The sequence below is a fragment of the Cebus imitator genome, unplaced genomic scaffold, assembly GCF_001604975.1.
Source record: "Cebus imitator isolate Cc_AM_T3 unplaced genomic scaffold, Cebus_imitator-1.0 Scaffold895, whole genome shotgun sequence".
Classification (NCBI taxonomy): Eukaryota; Metazoa; Chordata; class Mammalia; order Primates; family Cebidae; genus Cebus; species Cebus imitator.
In genome coordinates this window covers 39305-66540 of record NW_016108210.1, presented here as the reverse complement: position 1 = coordinate 66540, position 27236 = coordinate 39305, and the positions used below count along the sequence as shown (strand labels likewise).

The window sequence follows — 27236 nt, the reverse complement described above, 5'->3', positions numbered from 1 at the left end:
AGCGGAACTCCGTCTCAAAAAAAAGAATTAAGAGGTAAGGTCTCACTCTGTAGCCCAGGCTGGAGTACAGTGCATGATCTTGGCTCACTGCCACCTCCGCCTCCTGGGTGCAAGCAATCCTCCCACCTCAGCCTCCCAAGTAGCCGGGATCACAGGTGCATATGACCACACCTGGCTAATTTTTAAATTTTCGAGGCAGATGAGGTTTTGCTATGTTGCCGGGGCTGGTCTTACACTCCTGAGCTCCAGTGATCTGCCCACCTAAGCCTCCCAAAGTGCTGGGATTATAGGCATGAGCCACCGCCTGGCCTCATTACTATTTAATCTAGGCACAAAGTACTTATTTTACAGTGGAAAAACCTGGCTGACACCTTTTCTGCCCAGTGATAAAGTGCACCTGGCAAGGACCAGGTGTCCCACTGCAGTGCTCCTGCCAACAAAGCCCAAAAGCTGGGCCTGGTCACCAGCAAATATCAGACAGCTTAAGGGGTAGCCGCATGCTTTGGATGGGTCAAGGTCAGGAAGGCCAGAAAGGCCAAGGGACCATTCCTGACCTGAAGGGGACTAGAAACATCACTGCACACAGTGAGTGAGCCTGTGCTGGACCCTGGATGGCTAACAGGCATGAGTGGGGTAGCTGGTGGTGAACCCCAAGTGTAGGTGTGGCCCCATGGCGATACTAACTTTCTGGTGTGGTTATAGGCACTGTGACTACATAGGATAATGCATTTACTTCTAGGAAATACACTGAAATATTAAGAGATCGAGGGGCGTCATATCCTGTAGCTTACTCATATTGGCTTAGGGAAAAAACACATACAATAGACGTAGAATAAAACTGATACAACAAAATGTTAACAATTTGGATATCTGGGTGAAGGGTCTATGAAAGTTCTTTTTTCTGAGGCAGGATCTTGTTCGTTACCCCAGGCTAGAGTGCAGCAGCACACTCACAGCTCATTAAACTCCTGGGCACTGTGATCCTCCCACCTCAGTCTTCTGAGTAGCTGGGACCAGAGCTGCACGTCACCACACTTGGCTGATTTTATTTTTTATAGAAATGAGGTCTCCCTATGTTGCCCAAACTGGTCTGGCATTCCTGGCCTCAAGTGATCCTCCTGCTTTGGCCTCCAAAAATGCTAGGATTACAGGTGTAAGCCACCATGCTCAGTATGCAAGTTCTTTTTATTATGCGGGGAAGTTTCTCTGTAAGTCTGAAGTTACTTCAAAATAAAAAGTTAGCTGTGGTAGCTTGCACCTGTAATTCCAGCTACTTGGGAAGCTGAGGCAGGAAGATTGCTAAGGCTAGGCGTTCAAGACCAGCCTGGGCAACAGAGCAAGGCATCCCCATATCTCCGCAAAAAAAAAAAAAAAAAAAGTATTTTTTTAATTAGCTGGCCGTGGTGATACATGCCTGTAGTCACTGAGATGAGAGGATGGCCTGACTGGTGACTGTGCCATCAAGTGATAACTGTGACACTGCACTCCAGCCTGTGTGACAGAGTAAGACCGTCTTTAAAAAATATAATGGTTAGGCCAGGTATGGTGGCTCACACCTGTAATCCCAGCACTTTAGGAGGCTGAGGCAGGCAGAACACTTGTGGTCAGGAGTCCAAGACCAGCCTAGCCAACATGGTGAAACCCTGTCTCTACTAAAAATACAAAAATTAGCTGGGCACGGTATAGCTGTAGTCCCAGCTACTCAGGGGGCTGAGCCAGGAAAATTGCTTGAAGCAGAGACAGCACCACTACACTCCAGCCTGGGTGACAGTGAAACTCTGTCTCAAAACAAAAAAACAAACAAAATAAAAGCCTACAATGGCTGAGTGTGGAAGTTCATGCCTGTAATCCCTCCATTTTGGGAAGCTGAGGCAGGAGGATCACTTGAGTCCAGGAGTTCTAGAATAGCCTGGGCAACAAAGCAAGAACCATCTTACAAAAAATAAAAGCTGGGTGTGGGGATTTATGCCTATAGTACCAGCTACTTGAGAGGCTGAAGTGGGAGGATCACTTGAGCTCAGGAGGTCAATATTGCAGTGAGCTGTGATCACAACACTGCACTTCAGCCTGAACTCTGTCTCAAAAAACAAAAACAAAAAAACAAAAGACAATTATATATATATTTTTTGTGGGGGGAGGGGGAGATAAGAGTCTCACTCTATTGCCCAGGTTGGAGTACCATGGCACAATCTCGGCTCACTGCAACCTCCACCTCTCAGTTCAAGCAATTCTCCTGCCTCAGCCTCCCCAGTAGCTGGGATTATAGGTGTCCACCACCACACCCAGCTAATTTTTATATTTTTGGTAGAGGCGGGGTTTCACCATGTTGGCCAGGCTGGCCTCGAACTCCTGACCTCAGGCGATCCACCTGCCTCAGCCTCCCAAAGTGATGGGATTACAGGCATGAGCCAATTCGCCCAGCCTATATAATTTTTAAAAGAAAAAAATTAAAAAAGGAAAAAAAAAAAACCCAGAAAGTTAAAACAAGCAAAAAAGCCAGGCATAAAAAATTACCGTGCAGCTGAATTCTGCATCTGAAAAGGTGGGAATCCGCCTCACCTCCAAGTCCTCCACAGGATCAGCAACATTTCAGGGTCACTGATCACTGTCACCACCGGGGCAGCCTCTCCTCCCTGCCACTCCCTTTCTCCCTTCCATTCTCTGGGGCATCTGTCCACACATGTGAATTGTAGGCAGACGCCTGGCCTGGCCTGGCTTGCACATGCCAGCAGATCTGGGGTGGACCAGCATCTGCAGGAAGGGGCCTGCATGCAGTCTCCTGGGAAGGCGATGGGCCAGCGAGATTAAGGAGGGTCAGAGGAGCACAGGCAGCTGCTGCTGGGACAAGAGGGTCTCCTGGGAAGTCAGCCAAGAGGGCCTGGGTTAGGGCCCACTGAGGCCCCAGCACAGCCAGGCACGAAAGCCCCTGGGTCATACTCCCCACCTGTGCAGTCCAGAATCAGACTCAGCCCGTTTGGGATGGCATAACAGGCTCTTTGGCCCAGGGCCTCCCCCTTAAAACCTGTTCCTGGGTCCCACAGAGAATTCCATTTTTTTGGCCCATAGGACAATGCTTCCACTCTGCTCGTTGCCTCAGACGCCGCCTGAGGGGAGTGCTACTCCATGCAGAGCATGGCCCATTCCCATGCAGGCCATGGAGGCCTCTAGAGACCTGACAGCTTCAGTGATGGCTACAGACACTTAAAACTAAAGGACAGATCACCCTCCACATCCCCACCCTCCAGTCTGTGCTAAGACAGCTGCGAGTGGGAAATGAGGCATAAGAAAAATTGGGGCACCCTGGACAAAGGGTAGCACCACTGTCCCTGTGAACAGTGCAACTGACTGGGCCACTCCCTTATAGAAGGGCCAGGTCTTAACAAAGGGCAGCCTTACCTGGGAGGTGGTGAGGGGCTGGCCCCCCCTGGGCTGGAGGAGAGTGGTGGGGGCACACTGCCTTCGGTGGGCAGGAACCATGACAGGTACCTGTCCACCAGGATGAAATAGGCACAGTCTGAAGTACGGACGTGGAGGGACACAGGGAGTGGCTGGAAAACCAAGCTAGTTGTTAGCATAGGCTCTGGACACTGCCTGGCTGCCGAGCACTAGCAAGTGCAGGAAGTCCTGGGCCGTGGCCCCGCCCCTCCCAGAAAGAGACATCCCTTCCCTACCTTCTGAGTGATGAGGCTCAAGGCAAAGAAGAATATGTAATACTCGAACGGATCTGATGGCAGCGTCAGGGGCAAACATGCAGGGTTGCTGAGCCACCCCCCCAGTGTCGAGTGCGGGGCCACCCACAGCCTCCCTACCTCAGGGCCACCAAAGGATACTCAGGGCCAGGTTGAGGCCAAGGCCTCCAGCAGGGGTGAACTGGACTTTGTTGTGGTACAGAGGACTGTCAGGGAGGACGCACTCCTGGATGGATGCCTTCACAGGACCCTGCAGAGAGAGGCAGTGGGGCTTGTGGGCAGGCGCTGGTGCACAGTGCCTGATATGTGGTGCCCCACATGCACAGCAGCCCTTTGGGAAGGCTGCTGGAAAAGAGACCTGCATACAGAACCCACCTGTGGGGATAGTGCCCTGCCTCTGAGAAGTGCCTGAACAAGAGTCTTTGCTTAAAACTTCTCCTATCATCTCATAAAAAGCTTCAGATGACAAAGGTAGCAGCCATGCAATACCCATCTCCTTTGTGTCTCATCCCGGAGCAACTCACTCCTCAATTTGGCCTCAGGGGACTGGAGGAGACTACCCATCACTGCAGGGCTGTGCAAGGCCCACTGCCCTGAGCACTACTCTCCCTCTGTGTTTTACTTACAGGCAGGTAGGAGACTGGAAAGTCAAACTTATAGTCTTCAGCTTGAAGCTTATAAACCAACTTCATCATTGGGCCACTGAACATGAAATTGAACAAACAAACAAAAACAGGGCAAATGAACTGCAAATTATCTTGCTTTGATTGTTTCTTAACGTTAAGAAATTGAGAGAGTGACTTAAAAGTGGAATTGCCATGAGGAAGCACTCAGCCTCTCTCAGGTGATAAACCTACCTACCCAGGGTCAAGAAATTCCATCGCGATGCTGTATTCCACAGGACTCACACGCCCCTGTAAGCAGCGGAGGTTCCAGCCAAGGAGGACACCATCTAAGCTGCCAAAAATGTTCTCTACCAGCCATGGGAAGATGGTGTGCAGCTCCTGAAACAGTGTGGGGAAAAGCTGTGGGCAGGACCAGCGCCCATTCCTGCTCCAGCTCCAGTCGTGTACCACCTGCTACCCAGCTCCCTCTGAGGAGGCCACTCCCTGGCTGAGACTCAGGGGATCAGCCCTGTACCCAAAGAAACCCTGGTGCCATGGTGCCAACGAGAAGAGCAACTTTGGGTTCTTCCAGTGGGATACATGGCACAAGTTGGCCTCCAATCAAAATACATCTTTTGTGTGTGATAGAAGACTAAATTAAACAAACAAACAAACAAACAAACAATTCAACAAAAACAATGAAGAAAGTAAAAAATGTAAAAAAAAAAAAAAAAGCATGTTTTTTGTAACAGGGTCTCACTGTTGCCCTGGCTGGAGTGCAGTGGTGCAATCAGGGCTCACTTCAGCCTTGACCTCCTGGGCTCAAGCAATGCTCCCACCTCAGCCTTCTGAGTACCTTAGACAATGGGCACACACCACCATGCTCAGCTAATTTTTAAATTTCTTGTACAGACAGGGTCTCAGTATGCTGCTTAGAGTGGTCTCGAGCCCCTGGGCTTAAGTGATCCTCCCACCTTGGTGTCCCAAAGAGTTGGGATTACCGGCATGAGCCACCACACCAAAAGATTCTTTGAAACAATGTTTGAAACTTCTGACTTGAACGATGTTCCATCAGAAAGGAAAGCAACATCCTTCCCAGAGTGAAGACCCCGAAACGTAGCTGACCTGTTGCCATTTGCTATTAACTCCTTGTCTAGGCCTGCTACCTGGGCTTGACAATTCCAGAAGTGATTTAAATACATATTTTTAGCATTCTCAACCTTGGTGCTATTGACATTTTGGGCTGGATACTTCTTTGTTGTAGGGAGCTATCCTGTGCTTTGCAGGATGTTTCCAGCATTCCTGACCTCTACTTCCTAGATGCCAGTAGCATACACTCCCCATCCACCCCCAGATGTGACAACCAAAAATGTCTCTGACATTGCCAAATGTCCCCTGAGGGACAGAGCACCTGTGGTTGAGAACCCCTGATCTACAAGTTCACATGTTTAAATGTGTCCATAAATATAATGGTCACGATAATGCCTCTGTGCCAGGCAGTGATCAGGGTCGGGTGGCAGGGGGTGGAGGGCGATTGGGAGGGGTGGAGAAATAGGAATTACAGTAAAGTTCTTCAAGGAATGTATAAGACATGTTGCAAAAAGAGACACTGGCAAAGCTATACCTTTGCTGGAAAATCCTCAATGACTTTAACCAAGTCTTGGCACCGCTGTGGAAAGGGCTTATTTATAGAGTCAGCTTTCAGGCTAGCCTAGAAGAGAGAACAAAATAAAAAAATCATGAGGGTATTCACTATGCAGCTTTTAGTGATACGCTGCATTGAGTCAAACAGAGAAATCCAAGCAATAGGTTATGAGTCAGACACATAACCACTGGCCTCATTCCCCAGCCCCTCACGTGTGTCAGTAGCCCAAAGGATGCTGCTAGGAGAAGCTGTGGTTCTGTGCTCTCTGGACCAGGAACTCTCAGGCTGGCTTCCCAGTACCCTCTCAGAGTGCTGCATGTCATCAGAACAGGACTGACTTACACTGGTCCTTAAGTAGGGATTGGCCCCAGGGTCAGCCCCAAAACCAGAAGAGGATATCAACTGTGTAAGGGCAACTGTCACAGACCAGAGTGCCGCTGTGTCTGTATGCATCAAATGGAAGCTTCCCGCCTGATGGACCACAGTGATTACACTGTTGTGACCATCAATAAGAATGCCCAACAACATCAGGGCTATGGCAGAAGCTCTTAAACAAGCTGTGCTTTATTCAGTAAACAGTGAACCTACTAAACAACTGACCTTAAAACACAGGGCAGGCAAATATAGATGGCTTAAGCCAAGTAGACACTAATCACGAAGGCAATGGAGGGGCCAGAAAAGACTCAAGACAAGGACTAATGAGATCTACCCACAGTCATGGGATGTGAGGAATGCACCCTGACTACAGGGAGAAAAGGGGCATCTGTGCAAATGGATTAAGATCAGGAGAAACTGCTAGAATTTCAATGTAGAGAGCTTTGCCAAAGGATATCTAAGGCCTTGTCTACCTCCATATGAGGGTAGATTTCACTGGGTTTGAGACAGAGATGGAGACCTGAGCTGTCTGGCCATGGGCCAGGCCTATTGGCTTCAGTGGGGTGCACTAAGGAAGAATGTCCTTCCACATAAATGTTCACAAAAACACCTCCTAAGAACTAAAATTAGGAACTTCCATCACCAATACTTACTTCATACCTAACTGCTCACTTCTCAGTGAGTTCTCAGTATCATATTTTCTTCCTTTTGAGTCTTTACTATGTTGCCCAGACTGGTCTCTAACTCCTGGGCTCAAGTAATCCTCCTGCCTCAGTCTCCTCAGTAGCTGAAACTCCAGGCATAAGCCATTGCACCCAGTTCTCAGCATCATGTTTAATACTTAAAGTGCAAACCTAGCAGCCCCCAGCACAACTGTCTCCACTTTTCACTGATGACAGTTATGATTCTTAGAATGCTTCATATCTATTCAAGAATTTCCAGGTCATGAACAGTCTGATATACATGCTTCTCACTTGCTCCTCTTCCTCCTATGCCCTTGGGAAGTAGAGAAAATAGCATTTGAATAAATTTGTCTTGAGGTTGAGTAACTCCAAGGTTCTTTAGTATTAAGGAAGCACAGTCAAGCTTAAGGAGTCTGGCACTGTTGACATCACATGCCCCTAAAAAACAACCACTACAGGGCTCTTCAAATCAGTGGGAAGAACACTCAAGTCCCACAGCTACAGAACTATGGCCACACTGACACTCATGCAGGCGGTTGATAGTTACCAGTAGAAAGCTGGGCTGCTGCAGGTGAGGGAATGCCATAGCAGCCTCCAGTGGAGAGTCCAAAATGGCCTTCTTAGCAAACCACTGTGGAAAAACAAAGATGAAAGCTCAACATCTGCAACACAGCAGAATGTTTCCATTTTATTTTTTTAGAGACACAGTCTCATTTCGTTGCCCAAGCACAACATAGCAGCACAATCATAGCTTACTGCAATCTCAAACTCCTGGGTTCAAGTAGTCCTCCCACCTCAGCCTCCTGAGTAGCTGGGACTACAGAAACGTGCCACCAAGCCTGGCTAATTTTCTTTTTTGTTTTTTGTCGAGACAGGGTCTCGCTATGTTGCCCAGGCTAGTTTCAAGTCCTAGCCTCCACGGATCCTCCTCTGTTGACCTCTTAAATGTTGAGATTATAGGTGTGAGCCACTGCACCTGGCCCTAACGAAATATTACATAGTTTCACAATGCCCAGGAGAACATCTGTGTAATGCAGCACGCATTACATTAACAATTCTCATGTCTTTCTTATTTTTTTATTTGAGACAGGGTCTTGCTTTGTTGCTCAGGCTGGAGTGCAGTGGTGTGATCATAGCCCACTGCAACCTCAAACTCCTGAGCTCAAGTGATCTTCCTGCGTCAGCCTCCCAAGTAGCTAGGACTACAGGCACACACCACCAAGCCCAGATAATTTTTGTACTTTCTGTAAAGATGGGGTTTCATCATGTTGTTCAGGCTGCTCTTGAACTCCCGGACTAAGGCCATCTATATGCCTCAGCCTCCCAAAGTGCTGGGATTACAAGTGTGAGCCACCACACCCAGCCAGCAATTCTGATGTTTTATAGAAACACTGTTCTCGGTCAGGCAAAGTGACTCATGCCTATAATCCTTGCACTTTAGGAGGCCCAGGCAGGCGGACCACCTGAGGTCATGAGTTCAAGACCACCCTGGCCAACATGGTGAAACCCTGTCTCTACTAACATGCAAAAATTAGCCAGGCATGATGGTGGGTACCTATAATCCCAGCTACGTGGGAGGCTGAGACAGGAGAATCGCTTGAAACCAGGAGATGGTGGTTGCAGTGAGCCAAGATCGAACTACTACACTCCAGCCTAGGTGGCTGAAGGAAGACTCCATCTCAAAAAAAAAAAAAAAAAAAAAAAAGAATTGATCATCGATACTTCGAAAGCACTTGCAGCCCCAGGTTCCTCCCGGGGCTACGCTTAAAAAAAACAAACAAACACTGTTCTCATGCAGCCCACAGTGGCCAACTTCAGAGCCAAGTTTGTGGTACTAAATCCTTGGCAATGCTTATACAGCATTTGTTATACACCAGGACTCGCTCTAAAGGCTCTCTGTATATCTCCACATTTAATTCTCAGTGGTAGGCAGAATTCTAAAGATAGCCCCAAGATTCCTGACCCCTCGCCGTTCAAATACTCATCTAGGTACTGCTATGACTGCATTCTGCAGATACAGAGTCCTAGTTAGTGGACCTTAAGTTAGATAGTAGTCCCCAGCTGACAGCCAGCAAGAAAACAGAGACCTCAGTTCTACAACTCCACGGAACTGGATTCTGCTCTCAACCTAAATAAACCTGGAAGCAGCTTCTTTGCTCCAGATAAGAACAAAGCTGCCAATACCTTGAATTCAGTCTCGTGATACACAGCTGAGCCTGCCTGGACTTATGTATACGTAACTATGAGATAATAAATGAGTGTTGGTTTAAGCTGCTAAGTTTGTCATATAAGAATAGAAAAACCATCTTCACAACAATCTTATGGGTACAGATGTACTATGAGTGCATGTCAGTAAAGACAAGGAAAGAGAAGCAGAAATAGGAAAAGTCACTTACTCCCACCCAGCTGGTAAGTGGCAGAACCAAGATTCCAATACAAAGACGGCCTCACAAAACTCTCTGAGACAGGGCAAAATCCCTGCATATTACCTGTGCACTATGCAATGAATGGAGGAGAAGAGCAAGCTCTGCCAAGGGAGCCTTTGAATGAGTCATCAGAAAACTAGGATTGAAGGCCGGTGGCAGTGGCTCACACCTCTAACCCTAGCACTTTGGGAGGCTGTAGGAGGTGGATCACTTGAGGCCAGGAGTTCAAGACCAGCCTGGCTAACATGGCAAATCCTCATCTCTACTAAAAATACAAAAATTTTCCAGGTGTGGTGGCAGGCGCCTGTAGTCCCAGTGACTCGGGAGGCTGAGGCACAAGAAATGCTTGAGCCCAGGAGGCGGAGGTTGCAGTGAGCCAAGATTGCACCATTGCACTTTAGCCAGGGTGACAGAGGGAAACTCTGTCTCAAAAAAATGAAAACAAAACAAAACAAAACAAAAAACTAGGATTAGCTTTCCAGATTCCTACCTCTCCGCCCACCCAGATCAGAAATGAAAAATGCTCAGACCTAGACTTCGCAGAGAGGAAGTCTGCCAAGTCCCACTGGTGAGCTACTTACAGTTTTCATGGCCCAGCTCTGCCTACTGCACAAGTAAAGGCACTGGGGTGGCACCTGGCAGTCTGTGGAGGAGAAGAGGCTGGGTTTAAGAAGGCCATGTAGGCAATTGTAGTGTGAGAGGAAACAGGAATCTCTGCCGCTTGGCAATAGGAACATCACCCAAGTTATTTATTTATTTATTTATTTATTTATTTTTTGAGACAGAGTCTCACTCCTTCATCTCACTGCAACCTCTACCTCCAAAGTTCAAACAATTCTCGTGGCTCAGCCTCCTGAGTACCTAGGACTACAGGTGCCTGCCACCACGGCCGGCTGATTTTCCTATTTTTAGTAGAGGCAGGTTTCCCTATGCTGGCCAAGTTGGTCTCAAATTCCTGGCCTCAAGTGATCCGCCACCTTAGCCTCCCAAAGTATAGGCTTTCTCAATTCTTAACCTAGCTATCAATTTCAGTGTTAAAGAAAACTTAAAAGCCTCAGTCCTAAGACACTTGGTCAAGAAAACACTGTGCACTACTCCAAAATGATCAGAGCAGCATAAAACTGTGGACTGTTGGATAAACACAGAGTTTTAGAGGTGATGACGTGAAAGCATCTCTGCTCAGCTTTCATGGGCAGCAACTGAAAGAGTGAGGCCCAGAGGAACTTCCAGGAAATTTTCAAGAGAGGAAATTCAAATCCGGGAATTCAAAGAGGTGTCTTGCACACTCTGGTTCTCTGATTCTGCCATGGTCCCCCTCCCCCATCAAGGTCTTTGAGTGCCCTGCACTTAGGGGCCGCTTCATCTCGCCTCTTCACCACCTACTTTCTCCAAGAGCTGCTTCGGACCCCGTTTGGGGTTTTATTTTTCTGAGTGTGACAGCCCTTAGGCAACGCCAATCGTTCCAAGAAAATTCAGTCGCTGCCAAGACCTCCCTCAGCAGCATGACCCCAATTGTTGTGCCCAACTCTCCTGCCAATTGGGCATCAAGACCCTATTACAGCTGAAGAAACCCAGGCTCGGAGATGTCGAGGACACAGAGTAAGGGTCGAGCAGAGACCCACATCCGGCTCTTCCTCCCACACCGCCTGTTGAGACCAAGGCTCAACTTCAACACAAAGCTCTCCTTCCCTCAATTCCTTCAACGAACGTTAACCTTCAACGAGCAGTGTCTCTCGTACACTACCGAGACAGAGTGTACGAATCGCGCTGGAAGGTGGCACAAAGGCATGGCCCAGGAGAGTGGCAGGGAGACTCAGAAGGGGCCCTCGCCTCCCCATCCCACCTGGCCTGGGCAGAGCAGCCGGGGCCGGCCCCAGTCCTGGGGCTTGCGGAGGAACGGAGACGGCCTCCCCAGGGGCTCGGGGAAGCCGCCGGGGCGCCGGACCGTTTGACGCGCGCGTCCCGCGCCACTCACCTTTGGGACCCACAACATTGCTCGCCTCAGAGCTGGCCGCCGCCATTCCACCACGGCGCAGAAATGTCGTCATCAAGCTGCGCACAGGAGCCACGCCCCGCGGCCAGGCGGGAAAAGCGTCTCTACCACTTTGGGCAGCTATTTCAAAATGCGCCTGCGCAAAGTGAATGCCGGCCGGGCGGGAGGGGAAGCAGGGAGGAAGGAGTGTGGAGGAGTGGGGGTAGTCCGCGGCTAAACGCGCCTGCGTAGTGGCGGCCTCCGGTCTCTGGCTGTTAGGCTCATGCACAGCAGGGACGGCGCGTGCGCATAAGCAGGGTGGTTGATGAAGGACCCACCCGAGGAGCGCTCCCTAGTGGGGCACCGGCGCGGACCAGAAAATTGCAGGCTTTCTTGTACCAGGCATTTACTGAGCGCCCAGTGTATGCCTGGCATTGGGTTTGGTGCTGCCACCTAAGTGAGCACGACCAATGCAGTCTATCAGGGAGGCCCCGACCGCCAAGCACTGGGCCCCGCGGTCCATCATGCCACCCCCGACACCTAGCACGCCGCCCAGCACACGGTGGGCGCCCAATAACTGCTGTGCTCGAATGACGGTGCGGGAGGCGGCTCAGTACCCGCCCCGCGGCCGCGGAGGCCCGGCGCTGGCGCTGCAGGGAGAGAGTGGCGGGCGCCTCCGCTAGGGGACGCGACGCGAGCGCGGCGGGGCGGGGCGCACCTTCCCGCGGGCGGTGCGGATGGCGGCGCAAGGCGCGGGGCCGGGGCCGGGCCCGGGGCCGGGGTCGGCGGCGCCGCAGGGGTTGGAGGGGGCCCGGCAGAAGCTGGTGCTGCGGCGGAAGAAGGTGCTGAGCGCCGAGGAGATGGAGCTTTACGAGCTGGCGCAGGCAGCGGGCAGCGCCATCGACCCCGATGTGTTCAAGTGAGCGGGGCGGGTGGGGGTCGCACGCTCGCCAGTCACCCCGACCTCTGCCCTTGGGGTCCACCGGACCCGCTGGTCGGGAGGAAGCCCCAGTCCTTGTCGGGTCTTCAGGGAGGTGGCCGCCCGGGCGGGGAGGGCTCACCGGCCCCGCATCTGTCCCCGCGTCTGTCCAGGATCCTGGTGGACCTACTGAAGCTGAACGTGGCCCCTCTCGCCGTCTTCCAGATGCTCAAGTCCATGTGTGCCGGGCAGAGGCTGGCGAGCGAGCCCCAGGACCCTGCGGCCGTGTCTCTGCCCACGTCGAGCGTGCCTGAGACCCGAGGTCAGAGCCGGGCCTGCTGTTCCTGCGCCGGTGGCGGAGGTGGCGGGCGGGGAGGGGGCAGGCGCGGCACAGCAGCGGTGTGACCCGGCCTGTGTGTGGGGTCTTGGCCCAGCACCTGCAGGGCCCATCCGTGGGCTCTGCCCCCGGGCCTCGCTGCTAGCCTTAGCAGGCACATCCTGGTCAGGTGAACACAGAGTACATGCCCCAGGGTGGTCCAGGCGAGGTAGGGCTCCTCCTCTCAGCCCCCTCCCCACCTCTTCTATCAGGCCTTCATCCCACAAAGTCAGGAATCGAGACAGTTTGGGGCTGGGCGCTGTGGCTCCCGCGTATAATCCCAGCACTTTCAGAGGCCACAACGGGAGGATCGTTAGAGGCCATGAGTTTGAGAGCAGTCTGAGTGACAGGGTGAGATCGTATCTCTAAATATGCTTTTTAATAGACAGTCTCGGTCCCTGTCCTGCGGCATTAAAGCCTCCAGGGAAGTGCCCAAGGAGCAGGGCAGGCAGAGGTCTTCCTGCCACCCCCTGCCTGTACCCCTCCTGGGCCCAGTTCCTGTGCAGGGACTTGGACAGCCTGGCCAGCTTCCCTCTGAGGATTGCAGGAAGGGAGTCAGACACAGAACTCCCAGGGTGCAGAGGCCTGCAGGGCCTCCTCCCTCTCCAGTGTGGTGACTGGGCTGAGCAGATGCTGGGGCTGAAAGTGTCATAGTGGGGCCTCAGCCCCTGCTCATCCCCCTTGCATGTTGCTCCTGCTTCCAACAGCTCTCTGAAATTCAGCAGAACCTCCCAGGCCAATGGAAGGAGGACCAGAGCTGGCTCCCTGCCTGGAAGCACGAGAACACCTGCACAGGCACCCTGAGAAGGGGTGGAGAGCAGGCTGCCTTCATGGGGGTGTGCCCCAGGGCCTGGACTCACAGGCCTCCTGCCCCGAGAGGCCCCGGGCACCTTGGTGCTGGCTTCCTCACTGACCCGTACTCTGTCTGCTCTCTTTGTGTCTCTCTCTGACCTCCAGAGGCCTCCTTTCTCTCTGCCAGGAACAGTAGCCCCCCTGGGAGGCCCTCCTTTTCCTCCGGCCTGCAGCCTGCGGCCTCTCCGGTTCTGCTCCACAGCCTGGCTGCCACACACTCGCCTCTCTCTCCAGGCCCCCCGGGTTCCCTCCGCCTCTCTTGCTGCCTGTTCTCTCCTTTTGCAGGTTGCGTTTATTGGCTTATCTCGGGGGGTTGGTGCTCTCCCTTGTTTCCATGGAAACTGCCTGGGCCCAAGAGACAGCTTTGAGCTGCAAGGGCAGGACCAGGCAGGCCGCTGCTGCCCTGCAGCTAAGCAACAGGGCACAGTTTCTGGTTCGGTTTATTAGTGACATGGTGTGGCAGTCTCTAGACCCCACAGTCGGGCTGGCATCCGGGGATGGGACCAAGACCCGCACTGTAAAAAGCCCCACTCCAGGGGAGGCCAGCCAGTGGAGAGGTGGTGTGCTGTGCTGGAGAGCACAGCCCGAGGCGTGACAAACACCTTGGCCTTTTGGAAGCTGTCCCCTATCCGGACAGGAAGTCTGGGGGCTGAAACAGAGGCTCCCACCTTCCCCCAGTCTCCTGGGCAGCACCACATGGATGTCATGTGCTGGTCCCACGGCCACACTCCAGCACTCAGCCCCTTTGCCCATCTCACTCCTGAGTTGGGGGCGCTTTCCAGGTGTCACCAGGTGTGATGAGGCTAGGGGCCTATGAGAACCCAGGGGTCTCTGATCGCACCTCCTGCACACGACTCCCCACAGTGCCACCTCCCTGCCAGTCTGAGCTCAGGCCCAAGGGAGGATGGGGAGGGGCTCAGGGACAAGCTGGAGTTGGAGTGCACGGACTGCAGGCTGAAATGAGCAATTGAGGGACAAGTTTCCAGCAGGAGGGAGAAACTGGGAACAGAGGCCTTGTCACTCCAGGGGATGTTGCTGCTCACTCAGGGGCTCTGGGTGCCAGGCCCAGCTCTCAGTGCAGAGGGTGTGGCAGGGAAGTGAGATGGTCGTACTCAGTCCAGTGAGAGGCAGTGAGAAAAATCGTTAGTGAGGCCAGTGCGTTGGCTCACAATAGCACTTTGGAAAGTCAAGGCAGGTGGATCCCTTGAGTTCAGGAGTTCAGGACCAAACTGGACAACACAGCAAGACCCCATCTCTACAAAAAACACAAAAACTCACCAGGCAGGCGTGGTGGTGTCTGTCTGTATTCCCAGCTACTTGGGAGGCTGAGGTGGGAGGATCACCTGGGCCTAAGGGGATTGCTGCAGTGAGCCGAGACCATGCGACTGCACTCCAGCCTGGGTAACAGAGCAAGACCCTGTCTCAAAAAGAAAAAGAGATAAAGAAAAAACATCAGCAATGGAGATGAGAGGAGGCTTCAGAGCCCAGAGAGCAGCACAGGTTACACGGGGCAGGGCAGGAGGGGTCGACAGGGCCCCATGCGTTTGAGCTGGGTGGTGGGAGGGGCTGGCGAGGCAGAGTGCTATCCAGGCAGGCCCGGGGCGGGAGGAAGGAGGTGAAGGGGCACAGTCAATATGTATGTGGGGGTTGTGGCACTGGGATGCAGGCAGAGAGGGGCTAGGAGATCAGGGGGTGCCATGTGAGCAAACGGGGGCTCCGAGAGAAGTGGGAGGAAGCCCCTAGCACAGGGACAGGAGTGGCCTGGAGTACTGGGCCCCTCAGGGTCATTTGTTCCTCGAGGCTCTGTCCTAGAAGCATAGCCCAGGTCTAGCCCTGTAGGCTGGGCAGCAGAAGGCCAGGACATGAGGGCACGGAGGCCCCATGGGGATGCAGGGGAACCCGAGGAGGAGGTGGAGGGGAATGGGGCAAACATGGGGCCACACCAGGAGTGTGCTGCTGAGTGAGAGGCAGAGGCCACAGATGGAACTGTGAGAGCTCTCTGAGGCCTGCATCTTATAGCATCTGACCACATGGAGCTCCAGCTGCCCCGGTAATGACAGAATCTGGGATAGAGGACATAAGGGGGTTTGTGGGAGTAATCTGGCTATGGGGCTTGGAGGCCACAGATTTCCCTCAGGACTCGGGTGTGGAGTTCTCCAGGCTGCAGGCCAGGCCCAGGGGAGCCTACCTCTGTGAGCTGCAGCAGGTGCTCCAGGTCCTCTGGATGCTTGTCTCCCAGCTGTCCAGATGGCCTGCAGGGACCACCACCACCAAGCTCACTGATACCCACAGGGAAAGGGAAACAGAAAACCAGAAGCACAGAGGGGCAGTGCATGTCGTGGTGAGAGTGTGGAGTCATTGAGGGAAAAATAAATTCAGTCAAGCATTTCGTTTAGGGAAACTATACATTTTGAAAGTTGTCCAGAGTATATAAGATGATGTTTGGAGTGTGGGAGCCGTGAGTCTTACCTGAGCTGTGTTGCCTGATACAGGAACCACGAGCCACACATGACTGGCATGGTCATTGCACTGCGTGTGTTATGCACAGCAGATATCAAAGGACTGGTACAAAAGGGAATGCAAAAAGCCCACCACACTTTGGGAGGCCGAGGCTGGTGGATCTGTTGAGTTCAGCAGTTCAAGACTAGCCAGGGCAACACAGTGAGACCCAGTCTCTACAAAAAATACAAAAATTAGCAGGGCATGGTGGCACACATCTGTAGTTCCAGCTACTTGGGAGGCTGAGGTGGGAGGATTGCTTGAGCCTGGGCGGTCGAAGTTGCAGTGAGCTGTGACTGCACCACTGCACTCCAGCCTGAGTGACAGAGTGAGACTCTGTCTCAAAACAACCTCAGTGTGAATAAGGTTGAGCATCATGGCTCATACCCATAATCCCAGCAATTTGGGAGGCTGAGGCAGGAGGATCATTTGAGATCAGCCTGGGCAACATAGCAAGACCCCATCTCTACAAACAAACCGACAAACCAAAAAAAGGACAAAGGTGAATGCAACATCTCATGAATAACTTATGTATGGATTACATATTGAAATAATACGTTGGATATTTTAGATTAAAGTATTTAAGCTGATTTTTTTTTGGAAACAGAGTCTGTGTCACCCAGGTTTGAGTCCAGTGGCACACTCATAGCTCACTGCAGCACCAACCCCTTGGGCTCAGGTGATCCTCCCACCTCCTCTTGAGTAGCTGGAACTACAGGTGCACACTACCACACCTGGCTAATTTTTTAATTTTTTGTAGAGATGGAGGTCTCACTATGTTGTAAGCTAAGCTGCTCTCGAGCTCCTGACCTCAAAGGATCCTCCCACCTTGGTCTCCCAAAGTATTGGAATTACAGGCGTGAGCCACTGTCCCCTGCTGAGCCAGGCTGTTTTTAATATTCAATGGTTGTTGACTATTTTGGCACTTAGGAGGGCCCTCCAGGGACTAAGCCCAGGGGCATCAGTCACCCCACCTGCACACCCCAACCTCCAGCCACACTTGGTTCAACCCCACTGCCAGCCCATCTGAGTCAGCCCCTCCCAAGGGAGCAGGGCTAAGCAAAGCTGGTTTTCTCACTGCAAGGCACTGCAGGCAGTTCTCTTTTGGCCCTTCTCGTCCTTCATAAGGTAAAGAGGCCTGAACAGGGCTCCCCACTAACCCTGAAAGCATACAATTCCTGAAGATTTCCAAGTTTTTCTTAACATCAGGTATGGCTTAGAGTTATGTTGGTTTCATATTTCCAGGGCTTGTCCACCCCGTCAGATTGAAAGATAAGCATTATTAGCCAGGTGTGGCCCTGCGCTTTTAGTCCCAGCTACTCCGGAGGCTGAGGCAGAAGGATCCCTTGAGGCCATGAGTTTGAGACAGCAATGAACTGTGATTGCATCACAGCACTGTAGCCCAGGTGACAGAGTAAGAGTCAGTCTCTAAACACCCCCGCATCGCACACACACACACAAATCATTCATTATTTGTTCTTTTCTACTTCCCTCTCATCCTTGTTGTTTCCAGAAGGGACTGGGTCATTACTGAGGGGAGGAGAGGAAGCTCAGATGGCACAGGCTGAAGGGAAGCTGGCTCTGAGTCAGGCCCAGGACTGGGGACTGCTGTGTTGGGTGCTGTGGGGAGCAGGGCATTAGTTACCCTGAGAGCGCATGGGCTCCTGAGCACCCAGGTTAGGACGTGGCTACAGAAGATCTGATTCTGTCTGGTCTGGCCCACGGAGGTACTGTGGCCTCAGAGGGAGATGCTGGCCCGGTATGAAAGCTGCTGCAGGGTGGCAGGGCCCATTTGCTCATGGAAGACAGAATCCTCACCCCCAACCAATCAGTGGGGACTAGAATAATGGCAGTTTGTACCAAAGGAGACGCGTGGTGACCGAATGTTCTCTGCTTTGTGCCTTTTTCACAAGTCACTGCTAGGCTGAGATGGCCAAACATCACCTACCACGTGTTCCTGGCTGCACTCCTCCTTGGCTCGGGACAGCCCTGACTCCATCTTTGTTGAGTCAAGTGCGCCAAGCTGACAGAGTTCCAAGCGTGACACCGCTGTAACCCTCACCACCCACCAGGCAGGAATGAGCACAGCTCTCATTCTCTGAGGAAGAACTCCCGGAAACTCAAGGAGGGCTGCCCTATCCCTGAAGGGCATGGGGAGAATTTTGTGGTATTAGCATGGAAGGGAGCTGGAGGTGCCTCTGGAAGAGCCAGGGTCCATGGCGTCTCAGACAGGAGTCTTCACTTGTTCAAAGTGACAAATGGTGAAACAGAAGTGACCTAATGGTCCCTAGACACCCGTTTGCATCTTTTCTCCAAGAACGCAGTTTCCCATTGTAGGCTGTTTGCATTTGATAAGAGGCCAGGGAAGGACCTGGATTGAGGTTAGTTGTTCTGTTAGCTGGACCTTTGGAGTCACCCTAAAACTGGTGGCAGGGGAGTTCTCACAATGGACTGCCTCAAACCTTCCCAGGATTGAGCTAGCTAATGCCAGGGTGGTTAGTCCAAAGATTTTGTTAGGGAACTTACATACGGAGAGGGTTGCAGTGTGGCCTCATGAGGCACAGCCAGGAAAGAGGTTCTGCCTAGGCACAGCTGCAGTGTGGAGTTAGGAGTTTGGCTGGGGCGGGGCCAGTTTCCACATGCTTAGCAACATGTCAGATCTTTCAGTGTTTCACACAACAACCTAAACATGTTTATCAGTAGGAAGAAGCAAACCCCAGCCAGGGTTTGAGCCTGCAAGGGGAACATGTAGCTGATTAGGTCAGCATGGTCGAAGCACTCCCTCGGTCAGAAAAAAGGGAAAGCTGGGGGGATGAAATGGGGGACCCAACAGTGTGAGTCGGGCAGGGCACACATGCCCTGGTTAGAGCCCACGGGTCAGACCCTGCCAGGCCAGAGCAGGGGAGAGCCCTGGCTAAGGCACTCCACATAGGGGGCTGTGATCCCATGGGCAAGCCTAATACCCAGGCACGTTTGTCCCCTAGAGGGTCCTCTCAGTCAGTCTTGCTGATGCTGTCAACACCCTGAGCCCAGGGAAGTCCATCGCATTAAAATAAAGCTCTGGCCCAAGTGTGGTTGCAGATCTTTCATGGCTATCTTCACAAAAAAGAGTGAAGTAAGCAAATTACAAATCAAAGAAACAGAACCATTGGTCTTCATCCAAGTGAGACTGGGGGTCAGAAGGAAAGTCAAAGCATTCAGACTGCGGCAGCAACCCTGTCATGGAATCTGGCAGCTAAACCTGAGAGTAAGAGGCTTGACCGCTATTTGCAGATCACTTGGGTAGGAAGGAAACAATATAAGAGCTTCCAAACTAAAAATCAGAAACCTGATTCTAGGACTTGTTGACTGGAATACTTTCTGCCCGTCACTGCCTAGGGCAGCTTAGATGTAAGGTCCAGTGTGAACACACCTGGAGGATGAGGCAGCCAGTCCCTGCTGCTACTGCTGCTGCCAGCACCATCAGGGCAGACCATGTTTGCTGCCCAGGCCAGGTGTGGACCGATGCACCTACCTTTCCCTAGATGGACCCGTGGCGTGTCCTTTCAAAACGTTCCCTTGGCAGTTTGCTCCTTGCAAGGATTCCCTTCTGGGACACATCCTAAAGGGTGCCCTGTACACTGCCAAGGGCTTATGTGGCATGGCCTGTCTTTATCAGTTCTGAGCCTCAGGACTCGGGGCTGATGCAGGGCCTCTAGCTGAAGTAGCTTTGACTGAAATGGGTAAACACAAATGTTGTTTAAGGAGCACGAGTACAGCAGGTGCTGCAGTTACGGGGCTCACCCATTTCTAATTATTGTGCTTTGTGTCTCCTCAGGGAGAAACAAAGGCAGCACTGCCCTCGGGGGAGCGCTGGCCCTGGCAGAACGCAGCAGCCGCGAAGGATCCAGCCAGAGGATGCCGCGCCAGCCCAGTGCTACCAGGCTGCCCAAGGGGGGCGGGCCTGGGAAGAGCCCTACACGTGGCAACACCTAGGATGGGGCAGACTTACCACACCACTGTCCCCAGCAAAGGCTACATGTTATCTCCTTCAGTCGATAATAAACCTTTCTGAGATTTAGACATTCTCCGCTGTTTTTTGACAATATTAAGGCACAGACTTAGAATAAGGTTTCTGTGCCTGTCCTGGTTGTGCCACAGGTGAACTAACCAGGTCCCTTCACCATGAACTTCCTGGACCTGAATTGGATTTTGAGAAAAGGTATCTGGATTACCAGGTCTTCTATAAATAGATGTCAACAAGCTTCATTTGAAATGAAACACGGGAGGTTTTCTACCAAGACGATCGTGTGCTAAGGGGCAAGGGGGCTGTGTGTGTGCACATGGAGGGCGAGCGCTGCCTTCCAGGTTATGGTGGAGCACTAGGGTCACCATGGGTGTGTTGTGACCTTCTGCAAATGCTTTGCACAACTCAGTTGACACTCCCCCCTTCTAAAATGTCGACCTTACACATTTGACCCACAGCTTTAGGGATTTTGTGGACAAGCCCCATCCACAGACCTCAAACACTTCTTGTCTCTTTTTAGCCAGCATGACCCATAAAGAAGCCCGAAAAACTGTAAAGTCAGTTGAAAACCTTGACTGCTTTCCTAGAATTTAGGAAATCTACACATTGAAAACTTGGCTTTGAAGCAACACTGGTTTCTCTGGGTTAAGTTACTTCTGTGGCAGCTCCTTAAGTATGTACGGTCCTGCTGTACCCAGCCCCATGTCTGAAGGGCAGGTTGGCACCCCACCGCTCCCCATGCAAGCTCTAGGGTCCCACCCCCTCCTGTAGGCAGCGGTAAGGAGCACAACACACAGAGGTCTTGGTTTTATACAGAACCTTTATTTGCAAACAGCTTGAAAGCAGCCATCCTGGGGGTGGTAGGGGAGAACCCACCACACCCTCCCCTCAGTATTCTTCACCTTCTTCAGCCTCAGCCTCCACGGAATCCACGCCCACCTCTTCATAATCCTTCTCCAGAGCTGCCAGATCCTCGCGAGCCTCGGAGAACTCCCCCTCCTCCATGCCTTCCCCCACGTACCAGTGCACAAAGGCCCGCTTGGCATACATGAGATCGAACTTATGGTCCAGGCGGGCCCAGGCCTCCGCGATGGCCGTGGTGTTGCTCAGCATGCACACAGCCCGCTGCACCTTGGCCAGGTCTCCCCCAGGGACCACCGTGGGGGGCTGGTAGTTAATGCCAACCTGCCAGAGAAGGGGAAGAAGGCAGTCCGTGAAGCTTATATCAAACCTAGAAATGGTAGCTATTTTTCCTCAAACAGAAGACACCCTGCAGGTGACCAGAAGAATGCTCAGTTCACCTCACAAATGTCACTAAGCCCTTCTCTGTGCCAGGCAGGGTGATAGTTCCAGACAAATAGAAAAGAACCTTGGAGGAAGCTACCTTGGCCGGATCCCAAGCTACCTAAAGGCTGTGTCCTAGCAACTGTGACGTGATGGGTGCCAAGGTGAGGAGTCTTCCCTCTGAAAATGTATGCTGCTTGTCTTCTTTGTAGATTACAATGAAATTCTGTAGCTAAACTTTTTCCACCCAGAGAGATTCAGAGTACACAACTCTTCCCCAAGATACCATGGGGAACATCACACCCACCAAAAAGGCCACTGTCGCTATGCAAAGGTAGCAGATCATGGGTCAAGAGTCATATGAGTGCTGCTACCACAGTAGCAGGAAATGGCCCATGTGCCTGCTTAAGTAGGGATGACATTCCAAGGTGGGGACCAAAGGGGAAGCATTCCAAGTTTCAGAACTTGGGAATAACATGACCTGAGGTCCTGGCAGCAGTGCACAGGGTCAACTAGAGCAGGGATCAACAAACTTGTTCTGTCAATGACAAGATCAGGCCAGGTGTGGTGGCTCAAGCCTGTAACCCCAGCACTTTAGGAGACCGAGGTGGGCAGATCACTTGAGGCCAGGAGTTTGAGACCAGCCTGGCCAACATGGCAAAACCTCATCTCTACCAAAAATACAAATATTGGCTGGGCGTGATGGTTCTTACCTGTAATCTAGCATTCTGGGAGGCTGAGGCAGGTGGATCACCTAAAGCCAGGAGTTTGAGACGAGCCTGGCCAACATGGCAAAACCCTGTCTCTACTGAAAATACAAAAATTAGCCAGGCATGGTGGCAGGCACCTGTAATTCCAGCTACTTAAGAGGTCGAGGCAGGAGAATCGCTGGTACCCAAGAGGCAGAGGTTGTAGTAAGCAGAGATCATGCCACTGCACTCCAGCCTAGGTAATGGCATGAGACTCTATCTCAAANAAAAAAAAAAAAAAAAAAAAAAAAAAAGAGAAGATCATAATACAAATTCTAGGCCTTACAGGCCACACGACTTCTGTCACACCTATATCACTCTGCTATTGGATAGCAAAATCAGTCTGCAAATGAAGGGGTGTGGTGGCTGTGTTCAGATAAAGCCTTACTTAACAAAATTAAGCAGCTAGTGCTAACCCCTGAAGGAGAGGAAGAGAGGCCCAGAGTAGGAAATCCCAGTCAGACCCAAGTACAGGGGTCTCTCCAGAGGTAGTGGGGGTCTAAGCTAGAGGCGGCAGGGAAAACATAACACAAGGATGCACATGTTCAACACAGAGAAATGTGACCAGATTTAGTGACCAACTATTGGAAAACCTGAAAGGGGACAGCAAAGTTTCTTTCGTGTCAGTGGAAGGTGGGGACAGATTTTATATCTGAGGCAAACCCAGGCCAAAATTGCTAGCTTCTCAGGAAAGAAAGATGTTGCTGGGTGTTTTTTTTCAGACAGGGTCTTGCCCTGTCACACAGACATTGGTGGTATCTCAGTTCACGGCAACCTCTGCCCCTCAGGCTCCAGTGATCCTCCCACCTCAGCCTCCTGAGTAGCTAGGACCACAGGTGCACACCACCACACCTGGCTAATTTTTTGTATTTTTGGTAGAGACAGAGTCTCGTCCCATTGCCCAGGCTGGTCTCAAACTCCTGAGTTCAAGCAATCTGCCTTGGCCTCCCAAAGAGCTGGAATTACAGGTGTGAACTACCATGCCTGTTGCTGTTTTCATCACAAAGATTCATTCTTTCTTTAAATCAATAATTCATTCCTTCTTTCTAAATCAAACACTCCATAAGACAGTGGAGTGAAGGACTTAGTGAAGCAGTTTATAGTAATGTTCAAGTTAAAATAAAATACATACACCATCCACGTGATTCCCCAAAATGCCCATAAAATTCCTACTAAGCTCAACCTACCTTTTCCACATGAATTCTACCACCCAAGAAAGGGACAAACATCCTTCAGAAAATAGCTTATAAAAACAAAATAAGCTATCTCATGCCTGTAATCCTAGCACCTTGGGAGGCTGAGGTGGGGGAATAGCTAGAGCCCAGGGGTTTGAGGCCAGTTGGGCAGCACAGTGAGGCCCTGTCTCCACAAAAAATACAAAAATTATCTGGGTGTGGTGGTGTACACATGTGGTCCCATGGTACTTGGGAGACTGAGGTGGCAAGATCACCTGAGCCCGGGAGGTTGAGGGTACAGCAAGCTGTGATCATGACACTGCACTGCAGTCTGAGTGAGAGTGAGATTCTGTCTCAAAGCAATAAATAAATATGGCCAAGTGCAGTGGCTTGTGCCTATAATCCCAGCACTTTGGGAGGCCAAGGTGGGCAGATCACTTGAGGCCAAGAGTTTAAGACCAGCCTGGCCAACATGGCAAAACCCCATCCCTACTAAAAATACAAAAGTTAGCCAGGCATGGTGTGCATGTCTGTGGTCCTAGCTACGCAGGAAGCTGAGGTGAGAGAACTGCTTGAGACTGGGAGGCAGAGGTTGCAGTGAGCCAAGATCACACTACAGTATTCCAACCTGGGGGACAAAGTGAGACCCTGTCTCAAAAAATAAATAAATAAAGCTCGTCACAGGATGTATAGTGTGATGACTCAGAAAGAGTTCAAAAGACATCAATCGGCCAGGTGCTGTGGCTCATGCCTGTAATTCCAGCTCTCTGGGAGGCTGAGGCGGGCCGATCACCTGAGGTCAGGAGTTCCAAGACCAGCCTGGCCAACAGGCGAAACCCCATCTCTACTAAACACACAAAAATTATCCAGGCATGGTGGCGCATGCCTGTAATCCCAGCTACTTGGGACAGTGAGGCAGAAAAACTGCTTGAACCCAGGAGGTGGAGGCTGCAGTGAACCGATATAACACCATTGCACTCCAGCCCAGGCAACAGAGCGAGATTCTGTCTCCAAAAAAAAGACATCACTGAATCACTGATTACTCTGGTTCACTAATTCATGCCCATGTGCCTAGCCCATGGAATAGGCATGGTCTCCCCAAAGGATGCGGGCCTTTAGGGGCAGCGTTATTCTGTGCATCTGCTGTTTGCTGAAAGGACTGCACATGACCCAGTCATACCTTAAATCCAGTCGGGCACCAATCCACAAACTGGATGGTGCGCTTGGTCTTGATGGTGGCGATGGCTGCGTTGACATCTTTTGGGACCACATCCCCCCGGTACAACATGCAGCAGGCCATGTATTTGCCATGGCGAGGGTCACACTTGACCATCTGATTGGCTGGCTCGAAGCAAGCATTGGTGATCTCGGCCACAGACAGCTGCTCGTGGTAGGCCTTCTCGGCTGAGATGACCGGGGCGTAGGTGGCCAGGGGGAAATGGATGCGAGGGTACGGCACTAGGTTGGTCTGGAATTCCGTCAAGTCCACATTCAGGGCCCCATCGAATCGCAGGGAGGCCGTGATAGAGGACACAATCTGCCCAATCAGACGATTGAGGTTGGTGTATGTGGGACGCTCGATGTCCAGGTTGCGCCGACATATGTCATAGATGGCTTCATTGTCGACCATGAAAGCACAGTCAGAATGTTCCAGGGTCGTGTGGGTAGTCAGGATGGAGTTGTAGGGCTCCACCACGGCTGTGGAGACCTGGGGGGCTGGGTAAATGGCAAACTCTAGCTTGGACTTCTTGCCGTAATCCACTGAGAGCCGCTCCATGAGCAGAGATGCGAACCCAGAACCAGTGCCGCCCCCAAAGCTGTGGAAGATGAGGAAGCCCTGCAGTCCCGTGCACAGATCCGCCTGAGGAAAACCAGACAACGTGAGTCAATGCCCGTGGCAACCACGCCACCAACCTCCACCAAGCCAGGGCCTCTTCTCTTTGCCTCTGAAGAGTTGATATGGATTCAAATCATCCATAATGAACATGCATAACACTTCGGAGCAAAGAAAAGCAGATAAAGATCTACAAACAAATCACCATTACAGACTCAGTAGGACTGAAGATGCTGGTCTAAGTTTTTGTTTGTTTGTTTGAGACAGAGTCTTGCTTTGTCACCCGGGCTGGAGTGCAGTGGTGCAATCTTGGCTCACTATAACCTCCATGTCCTGGGTTCAGGCAATTCTCCTGCCTCAGTCTTTCAAGTAGCTGGAAGTACAGGTGTGCACCACCACACCTGGCTAATTTTTGTAGTTTTAGGGTAGACAGGGTTACACCATGTTAGCCAGGCTGGTCTCACACTCCCGATCTCAGGTGATCCACCTGCCTCAGCCTCCCAAAGTGCTGGGATTGCATGTGAGAGCCACTGCACCCGCAGTGATCCAAATCTAAGTTTTTATCAAATGATCACCACTTCACATGCTAAGGCCTACCCTCCCATGCGAGACAAAGCCCACCTGAAGCCTTCTCTTCTTACCAGTTTGCGGATCCGGTCCAGGACCAGGTCGACAATCTCCTTGCCGATGGTGTAATGGCCTCTGGCGTAATTATTGGCTGCATCTTCCTTCCCGGTGATCAGCTGCTCCGGGTGGAAGAGCTGCCTGTAGGTCCCTGTGCGCACTTCATCTACAAAAGAAGCCATGTGTGCTGTGAATCTTTAAGGCCTGTACTCACCAAGATGGACACATTCCAGGACTGTTCACTTCTATAAAGTACATGCTGTTCCAAGTACGTGACCTACATGTTGTAGGTCAACAGTGGCAGTGTCTGGTAGAAAATGTCTGTGTGATAACCAGATTGCAAGTGCAATTTATGACTAGGAAGTTAAACTCAGCCTGCAGTATAAACAATAGTATGACCAGTTCCCAGTGAAAGGAAATAAGCTTTCCCACCCCTACACAGGTAATTCTACAGGTACCTAATTCTGTCCTACATGTAGCTACATCAAAGGCTGTTAAGTTAAAAACTCTTACAAACTGGGCAGTCACCAGTTCAGTGTGACTTCTGCAGGCAGTCCCATCAGGGCACCCTGTGTGGCCAGGGTGTCATAGGCTTTCAGGTGACATGATCATCTCCTGGGGAAAGCAGGGCACTGAAAGGTGCTTTGTAGTGCTCCTTGGCTCCTTGGAAACTACCTCAGGCTTCTAATCTGAAGGAAGCAAATGACTGTTCTGTACTTACCTTCTGTGCCTAAGATGCAGGTCAAGACTTGTGCACCAGCATAAGAGAGTGCATAGCATTGGGGAGGAAACCGGTGCCGCTGTACCCTGCAGGCGGGGCTGCCTAAGCAGGGCTGAGGCAGCCTCGAGGGAATCTCTCCACAGCCTATCTTACTGCTGGCAAAGCAGCTTTTCCCTGTACGTCAGGTGTTCCTAAACTAGGGGCTGAGTCTCACAGATATTTCATCACAAACCTTTCAGTTTATCCCCTAACACCACCATAGGCATCCACTTATCTATTCCATCCTTTCTGCAGGGGGATTCAAAGGAGCCCACATGGGTCTTTACCAATGCTCTCCCACTGTCCCAAGAAAGCTGCCATCCAGTGCCAGGGCACCTACCGACCACAGTGGGCTCCAGGTCCACAAACACTGCTCTGGGCACGTGCTTGCCAGCCCCAGTCTCACTGAAGAACGTGTTGAAGGAGTCGTCCCCGCCACCGATGGTTTTATCACTTGGCATCTGACCATCAGGCTGAATTCCATGTTCAAGGCAGTATAGTTCCCAGCAGGCATTGCCGATCTGGACACCTGCCTGCCCCACGTGGATAGAGATACACTCGCGCTGTGAACCAGAACATAAACGTGAGCCCATTGATTTCAAGGCAATTTGAGACTAAATGGCATGCGAAATATTCTAATTTAATATTTGTATAGTGTTTCAGTGTCTGGTGCTTTTACAATTGATATTTCCTAGAAGGGTTAGGCGACTGGCCCCGTTATCCCTGTGAAAACTAACTTGCTTTAAACCATCCTAGCTACTAA

At 51.6% G+C, this 27236-nt stretch overlaps 3 protein-coding genes across 19 annotated transcripts in view; 1 reads left to right on the top strand and 2 right to left on the bottom strand.

Moving 5' to 3' along the window:
• SMPD4 (sphingomyelin phosphodiesterase 4) overlaps positions 1-11640 on the bottom strand; it is a 27567-nt gene extending 15927 nt beyond the window's left edge. For 4 of the 16 annotated variants that reach the window (XM_017520865.2, XM_037735675.1, XM_037735674.1 and 1 more), the window contains exons 1-8: positions 10005-10026; positions 7545-7628; positions 5919-6005; positions 4551-4693; positions 4316-4391; positions 3831-3939; positions 3672-3724; positions 3397-3548 (exon numbers count right to left, since the gene is read on the bottom strand). In XM_017520865.2, coding sequence (XP_017376354.2) covers positions 3397-3548; positions 3672-3724; positions 3831-3939; positions 4316-4391; positions 4551-4693; positions 5919-6005; positions 7545-7628; positions 10005-10013 — 713 coding nt within the window. In that variant the 5' untranslated portion in view covers positions 10014-10026. Of the gene's footprint in view, positions 1-3396; positions 3549-3671; positions 3725-3830; positions 3940-4315; positions 4392-4546; positions 4694-5918; positions 6006-7544; positions 7629-8552; positions 8574-10004; positions 10027-11398 lie in introns of those variants that run through there. The other 12 variants (XM_017520863.2, XM_017520866.2, XM_017520870.2 and 9 more) reach the window with 10 other exon arrangements.
• A 379-nt stretch (positions 11641-12019) lies between these two features.
• Positions 12020-20101, top strand: MZT2B (mitotic spindle organizing protein 2B). 2 transcript variants are annotated; one of them, XM_017520883.2, is made up of 4 exons: positions 12026-12314; positions 12488-12636; positions 13648-13827; positions 19859-20101. In XM_017520883.2, exons 1-4 carry the CDS (start codon positions 12133-12135, stop codon positions 20014-20016), a joined length of 669 nt encoding a protein of 222 aa, XP_017376372.1. In that variant the 5' UTR covers positions 12026-12132; the 3' UTR covers positions 20017-20101. The 2 variants fall into 2 exon arrangements, with proteins under 2 accessions (XP_017376382.1, XP_017376372.1); XM_017520893.2 differs by lacking the exon at positions 13648-13827 and having other exon boundaries at positions 12020-12314.
• Positions 20102-20847: 746 nt separating this feature from the next.
• LOC108298147 (tubulin alpha-3 chain) lies at positions 20848-27033 on the bottom strand. The gene is made up of 4 exons (XM_017520876.2): positions 26814-27033; positions 25731-25879; positions 24436-25116; positions 20848-21232 (listed from the first exon to the last, which is right to left on the bottom strand). Exons 1-4 carry the CDS (start codon positions 26932-26934, stop codon positions 20936-20938), a joined length of 1248 nt encoding a protein of 415 aa, XP_017376365.2. The 5' UTR covers positions 26935-27033; the 3' UTR covers positions 20848-20935.
• Positions 27034-27236: the final 203 nt, after the last annotated feature.